The sequence below is a fragment of the Hyposmocoma kahamanoa genome, unplaced genomic scaffold (genome assembly GCF_003589595.1).
Source record: "Hyposmocoma kahamanoa isolate Upper Pololo Valley unplaced genomic scaffold, ASM358959v1 78, whole genome shotgun sequence".
In the NCBI taxonomy this organism is placed as follows: Eukaryota; Metazoa; Arthropoda; class Insecta; order Lepidoptera; family Cosmopterigidae; genus Hyposmocoma; species Hyposmocoma kahamanoa.
Genome location: NW_020653945.1, coordinates 17,738,331 through 17,749,170, shown reverse-complemented (window position 1 = coordinate 17,749,170; position 10,840 = coordinate 17,738,331). Strand labels below are relative to the sequence as shown.

Sequence of the window (10,840 nt, the reverse complement as noted above, 5' to 3'; positions counted from 1 at the left end):
CAGATGTGTTACTTAGTGCTGTTAGAGTTGAGTTATTTAATTTGATTAATTCGATTTACTGTCACAACGAGTTAAGTCGAGTTACAGAGTTCCGTACCCACCCCGCGCCAAGCCAAATACTTCATTCATTTCATAAAACGCCACGCAATGCGCAGCGGCTACTCGTTCTCACTTGGTGTCAGTTCGGCTATCTTCGGAGCTCGCTCGAGTCGCAAGCGACGACGGGTGAGTCGAGTTATTTGTACACCGCATCGCACTCACTCTCGGAGTAATGACTAGCCTCACTACTGGGACGAATTATATTTTTCAACTCGAGTTGACGTGACTGTTAACTCGAGATGCAACTCAATTTAACTCGAATATGACAGATCAACCGCCAGTCGCGAGTACAACTATGGTACAACTCGAACCGACGACGATTCACAAGAGTTGGACACGACTGGCGGCGGTCGAGTCGCCGAACCGATCAAGTGAGAACGTATTGCCGACGCGGTGTATGAATGAAGTATTCGACTCGGCGGGAACCGAACCGAACTAGCTCGAGTTTACTCGTTGTGGGAGTAACTCGAATTAAATAACTCGACTCACCCATCGCTACTCGCGAGTGGTCTGTCAGACATCGAGGCGAGTCAACTCGAGTTAGCAATCATATTAACTCAGGTAACTCACAAAAAAAAACAAATATATGCGATTTAAATCCGGTAATAGTTTTATTTCCTATGTGTAACAATCGCGAAAACCTAAGAACTCGAGTTGAAAAAACTACAACTCGCCCATCGCCATGTTACTAGTGTCCGTCTTTAATAATCTCCTAGTGGCATAACTTGGAAAATAGATTGGAAAAAAAATCCATAGTCTAAGGAAAATAGTGTCGCGTAGTGAAGCTTCGAAAACCAGTCAATTCTATTGACTGACCTTGCATTGCAATCAATCTGCGTGGAGCAAAGAGATATATTTTTAATTCTTGTTGAATTTGTAAAATTCCAAGTTGTCCGATTGGACAACAGCGAAAAAAAGAATCTTAATGGAAAAAAATATTTTTAGTGGCTCCATCCATCGTAGTATAATTTACTGTCAGTATCTTAAATCTTTGACAGATGCCAACTGTCAAATGTGGAAAATTAAAGGAAAAATCTTAGAGGATGGAAAAAAAAAGATGGTTTCCATCCATAGTTTAACAGAAAAATATAGGCAAAATTGTCGGAAAAATTATTTATTTTCTAAAAAAATTTTTTTTTTTCAAAATGGAAATTTTGGCATGATCTTTAAAAAGATAGGAAAATAATTGAAGATTTGACTTGATAAATTTATACCGATGCCGTGAAACTAACATTAAAAAAAAAAAACTATTTGACATTACTGTTTGTCATCATTTGTCATTGATTTGTCATGGTTGCTTGTGGAGTTCGTGTTGTAAATCATTGTTTTTGCGTTTGTTTCTAGTTTCGAAAGTAAATAATGACTATATAACGCGAATTAAGTGAACACAATGCCCGGTAGCAAAATGGAGTTAAACTTACGTTCAGTTATTATATGTTTAGGTGCCTTTTTGAGCTGTAAGTACACCCTTTGTTTTTGTAATTTTTTTACGTCCATATATTTTATAAAGCTCCTTTTATATTTTCATACCTTTGCAATTTAAACGAATACAACAAAGGCTTGAATAACATTCTGCCTATTGTCTACTTTATTGAGTATAAGAGAATCCTACTAAAAATTGTGACTCTCAGTAAAAGAAAAAGTTATTTAATATCTGTTTTTTCAGTGACGCACAGTGAAAGACTACACGAGCAGATATACTCGTCGATAGAAGGTGGAGCTGCGTGTTTTAGACGTTTAAATGGGACTCATCAATCAGGGTGTTCATGTAAATTTTTACTTTTTTGGGTATCAAAATATCTGAATCCTGATATTCAATATAATACAATTGTCTTACATATTTTAGATATTTTAACACTAAGCAAACAACTGTAATGATTATTTAAAAAAGAAAGGAGTTTTCAAATCCTTATACCTTTAAACAGTGATGAAAGCATTTTCATATTTGTATATTTTACAGCATCATATTCTGGAACTGTAGGAGTGGTGCACATGATAAACAATATTGCGGATGCGCAATGGATGGTAACAAATGGCAATGCAGGGCCATACGTGGCTGTGGTCAGTACAGCGCTCTTTCCAGGCATAGTAGAGATACTTATGGGTAATCCTCTTAATGTGGCGGGTGTTTTGCTGTATGACAATGACACTATGCCGTAAGTAACATTTTTTCAATAGTCTTGTATGTTGCCAGCTGCAATATATGTTGTTTGCATTAACTTTCATTCAGCCTAGAATCATTGAATATATTTGGTTAGTAATTAAATTTTACACGAAGAGCATTTTTTTTCAAACCAATAGTACATTCTAAAGAGAATGTGAGAACGCTTACAACTTAAAAATTGACATTTCTTATGTTATTAACATTTACTTAATTATAGCATAATGTAAACTGGAACAAGAAATAAATTCAGAAGCTACATACTAAAATGTGAACTGTCTGTATTACCATATACTTATCATGATTCTATCAAGGTGTTGCAGTATACCATTTTTAGTCTGTTAATAATTTTATTACCTCTTCTAGCTGCTTTCACATTATTTTTAGTTGTAGGCTTAGAATAATAATGCATAGAATGACAGTTTCATATCAAACGAACTGTCACATGTGAGGCAAAAATCAAATTCATGTAGGTGTAAGCAACTTGTATTTACACTTGTCGGCACACACACAAATATACAAATAATGTACAAACATTTCCCCCAAAAGTGGGGAAATTGTATCTTACTTAACTCATTGTTAAGTTAAAGGTGCCTACAGGTTTGCTCGATTTGTTCGATCGTTACTGTTAATATGGTGCCTACAGATATGCTTGATTTTGTCGATTGTTACTGTCGATTGACAATGCCAAGTGACAAGAATTTTCAAAAATTAATTTTTGGTAATCCTAATGGAAATGGATTATATCTCTTCAATTCTATCATTTATATCTGAATAAACAATGGCGGAACGACTTTTCTCACTTCTAATTCGGACACGATTTTTCAAAAAAATGCAATATGGGAATCATTTTCGAAGTATTCGAGGTGCTCATTACGAATATGACGCTCATTTCTAAATCCAAGATGGCGGACACGACATCAACCATCAACCCCGATAACAACTAAAACGATACCCATATTGATTTTATTTGAATAGTCGTTTCTGCCATCTTGGATCTAGAAATAAATGCTATATTCGTAATGGGTACTCCCAAATACCTCGAAAATGGTACCCAAAGTCGTGTCCTCCATCTTGGATTTAGAAATAAATGCTATATTCATAATGAGCGCCCCCAAATACCTCGAAAACGATACCCAACTTGCCATTATTTGAAAAATCGTGCCCGCCATTTTGGATTTAGAAATTAGAAAAGTCGTGCCCGTAGTGGATTCAGACATAAATGCCATTTCCTTATGGATTACCAAAAATAAATTTTTGAAAATACTTGGATTTGGAAATTAATGCTATATTCATAATAAGCGCTCTTAAACTCCTCGAAAACGTCTATAATTCTCAGTCGACATTGTCGATCGACAATGTCGGGCAAATCTGTAGGCACCTTAATAAATACTACCCAATTTTTATTTAATTCATATATTAATTATTAAATTAATATTATATTAATTAATAAATAATTAGTAAAAACCTAAAAGCGAGTTTAAGTGCGACTATTGAATTTGACTATATAAATAGCCTGATATTATTTGTGGATAAACACATGAAAAGTACGTGATAACAATAAAGAACCTGAACGTGAAAGTTATTTATATACGACTTTGGAGAACTGACAATGACTTTTTTAGTCAGTGTTAGTTCCCTGAAATAAGTTTAGTTAAGAACTTTTGAATCTGGGCAAGACAATTTTTTAAAATGAGTGTATGATGAACAAGAATTATGATGTTTCACATGAAACTAATGAAGGCAAATACTAAATATATTCCGTAAAAGTAGCTAACGTAAATCCCCTACTATGTTGTCGCGGCGGTGTTTTTAGACACTTGTAGAAAGTTTTGACATTTGTAGAAATTTTGCAACTGTCGCGATACTACCGATTCTCAAAAAATTACGTAATATAATTATTTTGCAACAGAATAGCAAAATCCGTTACTTTGCAACATTTTTGTATTTTGTTGCAACGAAATTAATTGTCTGTTTTAGTGAATATTTACATAAAAATACAAGTTGACACGCGTTAGTTCCTTGTGGAATGTGATGTTAGTGTCTATTTTATGTTTATTTGATCTATTTTTACACCCATTTATCGCACATTACGTAATTTATTTTGCAACTTGACCTTGAACACTAACAACCCGCCCGCTCGTGTAGGCCCATAGGAAGCGTTGCCAATTGTTCAAAATCCCCAAAAATAATTTAATATTCCACACAAATTCCCTACATCTCGATTCATTATTTATTACAAATACGTCGCTTAAAAATAATTATAATAAAGAATTAAGAAACTCAAAATGTAATCATCTATTACGTTTGCTGTGAATGTAAACAGAATGTAAAATGTAAAGCCAATTATAAAATTAGATGACCTTAAATCGTTAATTTATTTTAATGAGATTCAACATTAATGAAACTTTGAAAAGTAAAGGTTCAAATTAGTTCCAATATTTTATGAATTGCTTACATATTTGTTGTACGTGATTCATTGTATAAACGAAGATAATTTATGGAGCAACTTTTGAGAAAAATTACGGTAATTTTGTTAAAAGAAGTGTTATTTCGTTTAGAGTTAATTTAAATTGATGACCCATCAGTATTTTTGTTATGTAAACCATATTTTTGTAAATAAATGAACGCTTTCGTTGTACACTGAGAAATTAGCAGTGGTCTAGTTTTTGATACATGTTTTTAAATTATTTTTTAAAACTAGTTTTGTTAGACAGTTGTTCTATTTGTAGTGAAATATTTTTTTAGATGTGTAAGTTATTTGAATAATGAACATAATTTTATATGTATTGAGTTTTCTGATATGCACTCAAATATTTCCCATTTTACAATTCAGAACTAAGACGATTTGATAATAATTCTATTTAAGCTGCTTGTTAATAATGCGAGGGATGTGCGATGTTGAAAAACACATCGATGTAGTTCATCACAGTGTTTCTAACAATAACGATGAAACTAGCGATGCATCGACAGATGCAATCAATCGTTAGATTAAACAAAACCATCAAATGTTAGAATCCCCACATTTTCCCCACATAGCGCCAATCCCCACAAAATCCCCAATCTAGTTGAAATTCCCATCAATTTGCGGAAATTCCCACAAATTGGCAACCCTACCCATAGGGCACCCTATAATTTGCCTCACTTAGCGTGTGCGGGCTAGGTTTCTATGCGTTATTATTCTAAGGTTGTAGGTATTTGGCAACCTGTGTTCTTCATTTTTCCGTGAGCATGAGGGCATAACATAATACGGCATTTAAATTACGATAATTACATTGTAAAATGTTTGATACTGCTTATTAATTGGCGAATCAGTTGTCACTCGCTTCAACTCTTTCAGTACCATTAATTTAAGCTTGTACAGGACAAGACGACATGTACAGGTGGTTACAAAGCTGGCATAGTAACAAGGGCTTCAAAATCTCTCTGCATAATATATTATTTACTCTTAAAAAAAATGTCCAGCCGTCAAAGGTGGTACTGAAATGTGGTATAAGTACTTCAAGCAAATCAAACATTGTATGAACAGAGAGAATATAAAACAGTACCTTGAGAGTCATGGCTGAGGTTCCTTTTCCTTCATTGTTACTTATATTTGAATCTTCTTGTTTTTAATCTGCTCCTGTAGCTCAGCAATACCAAAACTTTGAAGAGGGCAATGTAGACGAGAGAGATGTAGCGAAGTAGATTGAGCGCCCAGATACACGACGCGAATGTTTTTGCGCGGCAGCCGCGCGATGATCGCCCTGTTACCACGCTTTTATGTACATTACTGGCGAATTTGAATTCTAGTTCCTAGGCAACAACTTTTAAATTCCTCGGAAGAATACAACCGCGCGGCCGCCGTAAGACCAAAGACATGCCAGACTCGCCCGCGCGGCCGGGGTGCTCATTTAAGTTGAAAACGTAAAAGTTAAATGAATAGAGCGTATTTTACCATGGCATGTAGAAGCACGCGGTCGCTACGCGATGAAATTCGTTTTGAATAAACGCACCCTAAAGCTGCTCCTCATTTGGTATCTGGAGATATACAACGGTCATTGTTTTCAGAGCTACATCATTTACCCAAGAATCAAGATGTCCTAATGAGTACTATTCCGCTTCTGGTAGTTCTTGCTCATCATCGTTACAAGGAGGAATTGTCTGGAATGAAAAAGGCACTGACATGCTTAGAAGGGATGTGCCATTCCCTATGTTATTTTTGCCAAAGTCAAATTATAAAGAAATCGAAAAAATTGAACAATGTTATCAAAGGTAAAGTCTCTTTTTAATTTTTTACACGTTATAAAAGCCAATAAACTTAAATTACCAGAACTTAAGTTTTGCAAATAATATGTCCGCCAACCAAATGCTTCCAACTTCAAGCCACGCCTACTGGGGAGTGCGTTGTGTGCTGGAAGGTTGCCTTCACCGTTTAAAAATATTTTGATTTGATTCTAATTTAGTTATCCTGTAATAAATGTAGGTCATTGAAATATTTCTTCCGGCCCGGTGGTGACCCAACTCGGGACCACTTCATGGCAGTCCAGCATGGTAACCGTTCGCCCACGAAGACAGTTAGCTAGTAAGAAGGTAGGTAGCTACTGCTACTTAAATATGATCAACAAAATTGGTTTTCAGATATAACCTTGATCGTGACAACCAAAAGGGGAATCCTCTATGTTCACTACAGCTACGCTCGTTTATGTATGCAGCAGTCAACTCCGAAGTGTGTATGAGACGGTGAGTTTTCTTTTAAAATTCTCTACATCTCATTCTTTGCTATTATCTAATATCAAGAATTTTTTTAAGGTCTATGTCGTCACCGACGCTTTTATCGGCTTATGTGGTGTGCCATCCTCTCGGCGATAATAATGTGTATTACTCCTTATTCCCTAGAGGAAAGGTAAGTGTTTGCATGATCATATAATTAATTCAGTAACTTTAAAACATGACCTTTAAAAAGGCCATGTCAAAAGTACCCAATGTACGTTTTTATTTAGAAAAAAACTAGAACATACTTTGTGGTAGCATCAATCTGCGTGTCTTTTTCTCCTTCTGAAGACCTTTGCTTTAAGGAACATTGCACAATCAAATGAATTTGAAAAAATATAGTAAAGCATTTGAAAGTTATGTTACTTTTTTTATAGGGTATCAAGTCATACAAATTAAGTTTAGTACATATTTGAAACTGTAGATGTGTCGACACTTAGATAAAATATAATAATATAAAGTAATATAAAGTATTGCATCTCGAAAATTTGAGGTATATCATATATTTATTTATTTATTTATTGCTGTATATGTACAATTGTTGTAAATTGATTATAAAAAATATCACAGTGATAGTAGCTACATGAACCCTGTTAGGGCATTGCAATATATTATATTTAATTTAGTTCAATTAATAATTCTAAATGAGAAGTATAAAAAAAAATACAAATGCAACATAAAACATTTTAGGAATGTTTAATTAATATTCATTTATAATTATTATAATCAGTAAACACAGTGAACTTCTCGTTGAACACAACAATTCCAAGGTTTTTCAATGGTATTATTATACTTTTTAATTTGTTAGTTTGCAATATACTGCCTAGATGGCATTTTCTTGTATTTATTCTCGAAACTAAGTAACGTTTTAACTTTAACTTTTCAATTTTCAGGAGACATCAACTACAAAGACACCTGTGCATCTAATCACGGCTAGAATCGATACAGCTTCTTTCTTTGATGGTACATTACGTAGACACCCAAAGCGTTTTATTAATTGTGCTTCTGCTGACTACTTATCAACAACAAAATTACATCTGTAAACAGTGAAACCAAAGAACAATAACCTATCGCTTCATTCGAAGATATAATATTTAACCAGATAGTTTCCTTAACTTGCTAGGCAACACTGCACAGTTTTTAGAGAAAAAAAATGTTTTGACGTTGACACTTCCTAACAGGCATCAACCGCCATTTTCTAATCTCATTCCTTTTAGAGTGGGAAGCAAAACTTATTTGGGAGTTTCAGAATCTTTACTTCTGATATGACGATGTCAAGGGAGGGAGGGTGTTGATTATATCTTCGAATGACGCGACTCACATAATAGTGATCGAACTTCACTTCAAGGAGTTCGTTTGATCATCTATTATATTTCGTAGCTTCATTCTCGATATAATATTTAACCAGGTAGGGTTTTAGAGTATTCGGTTTTGCTTCTAGTTGGTTTTATATAAATTAAAAACCAGGGGCTTAATTGATAACTATATTATATTTTTATTAAAAATATATTATTATATAGATATGAACATATAACGATTTTTCTCCTGAGAACACAATCATAAGAATTTTTAAATTGTACAATCATATAACGCGGGTGTCCACACCCGCCGCGCCGCATCCAACACCTGCCGTACACATCGGCTCATGATCTGACTCGTGTGTACTCTGTGGGGAGCTCTGTGTGTGTCTGTGTGTTTTGATTAAATCAGGTATTGCAATTTTAATCGGAATATCTGATATTTGTATGTTTTTCATTCTAATCAATTCCAGTACCACCGCGTACACGCGGTGTGCATTACAAAGTGCAAGTAAAATAACATATTTTTTCGTAAGTTTTTCAAGGAAACCATGTTGAAACTAATGCGAGAACGACTTGGAGATTCCAAGTATTGCTGTACTTTGCTGCAGGAGGTACCATGGCTTGGAAGACCAATATGGAAAACCAAGAGTACTATTTGCTTGGTCATCAATAATTAATCATTTACGGGAAATGCATCTGGTTCCTGAAACCGAGAAACAAAAATAGCGGATTTGGCATTGGTGCGGGATGCAAAAAGGTCAATCTCGGGTTGTCCGAAACGTCTGACAATGTTCTGGAAGGCGCGAGAGGACAACTCTCACTCAGTGTCGGGATTAGTCTTCCTAGATTCTATATCGGCGCGATTATGTTTTGTATTTACATAATGTGCACATATGCATACAAAATCATGTTGCGCTTTTCGTACCATTGCCAAAATTGTTTACTTAAATCGTTAAGGAGGGTGTATTGGTTCCCACTCTTGCGATTTATGCAACTGATCGCCGTTTTATTACGTACTCGCAACTATATAACATAATCAAAGTATACTAATATAATATAAGAATACTGCAATTCTTAGTGATTGATATGGTGCTTCTTCTCAACAACCTTCCGTTGGCCTCCTGTGCTACTCGTGCCACATACGGAATCCCAACCGGTGCGCGATGCATCTGTATAACTTATACTTTAAAACTTGAGGTTCTCATATACGATGAAGCCTAGTAATTATTGTCTGTCCACCAACTCAAATCACTTAGAATATCTGGAAGATAAATTGTTGTTTCATAGTTACCGTCATGTTTTTTGCAGACTTAGAAATTTCAGTATTTCCACTAATTTTGTATATAACCAACCGTATTTAGTGGCTGGGCAAATTGAGATGAGGACACCAATCAATTGAGCGTACTCCCTTATGGGTACATCGGGGTAACCTCATTACTTTTAAATAGTAAATAGTAAATGCATTGACCTATAAGGTCAAAGAGTAAAAAGTAAATTTTTTGACTATTTTCTAAAGGTAAACTTATACTTAAATTTCATGAATCAAAATTGCACGTTAGAAATTTACAAATTTGACATGGTTGTAACACAGACTTGCCGTAATTAATAATGAAGCCTAAACATTTGCAGTAAGTTAATGGTCGCATTAACATTATTGATGCATCGTCATAATCAACTGCTATACAACAAATATCATATAAATATACCACGGATTTAAATCCTTGTTATCTCAGATGTGTTACAACTTCTTACATGGTTTTGGTAAACACTTTCGATGCTGTGTACAAACCGTAAGCCAGAGCAGTAAATTCATAGTTTTCAATTTCATTCGAACCACAAGGTAAATTCTGAAATCTGTGGTCCTTGCGATCAGCTTCGCAGATAGATGTCAGTGAATACACCCCTTTCAGGTCTTTTGGCCATGAAACCCCTGAGAGGTATCAATTTTGAGGCAATTCGATAGTCCTCCATTTTAAAATGAGTTTTTGTTACAAATTTGTTAAAGGATATTATGTTCAATATGAAACGACTACTACCGTTGCATTTTGGGGCTAAAAAAGTTATAGAAATGTATTGATGTTTTCTAGGACAGCACTTTGTCACTGCTTCCTAGTCAATTAAGTTTTTAATTGCGATATGCACTTTTTTATTGTCGTCTGGCGACAAACTATAGCCGGGTATTATAGACTGGTGTTCGTACCGGTTTATATAATGGTATTGTTGGCGAAGCCGCATATTGAATTTGCAGCTGGCTGTCGCCTAAAACCATTAACGATCTTCTTTACAATTGTATTAGATAGGTAATTGAATTTTAACTACGGCGTGTTTCGTTAACACTTATTAATTGCACGTATGTGGGATTTAAATTGAAATAACTCGCAGTTGATTTCTTATTGCAGTTAACTCATGGCTAACCCCAACTTAATTTTATTTTAAATATTTAACTTAATTTTATTTATTCTTATAATAATATAATAATTATATTCGACTCGCAGTCAATTTCGTTATCGTGGTTAACTCGCAGTTA

At 34.6% G+C, this 10,840-nt stretch overlaps 1 protein-coding gene across 1 annotated transcript in view; it reads left to right on the top strand.

Annotated features, from left to right (window-relative positions):
* Nucleotides 1–1,418: 1,418 nt before the first annotated feature.
* Nucleotides 1,419–10,840, top strand: part of LOC113232857 (nicastrin) — a 28,645-nt gene continuing 19,223 nt past the window's right edge. The window contains exons 1-7 of the mRNA XM_026467712.1: nucleotides 1,419–1,556; nucleotides 1,766–1,867; nucleotides 2,060–2,255; nucleotides 6,311–6,514; nucleotides 6,881–6,982; nucleotides 7,052–7,145; nucleotides 7,906–7,975. Coding sequence (XP_026323497.1) covers nucleotides 1,490–1,556; nucleotides 1,766–1,867; nucleotides 2,060–2,255; nucleotides 6,311–6,514; nucleotides 6,881–6,982; nucleotides 7,052–7,145; nucleotides 7,906–7,975 — 835 coding nt within the window. The 5' untranslated portion in view covers nucleotides 1,419–1,489. The remainder of the gene's footprint in view (nucleotides 1,557–1,765; nucleotides 1,868–2,059; nucleotides 2,256–6,310; nucleotides 6,515–6,880; nucleotides 6,983–7,051; nucleotides 7,146–7,905; nucleotides 7,976–10,840) is intronic.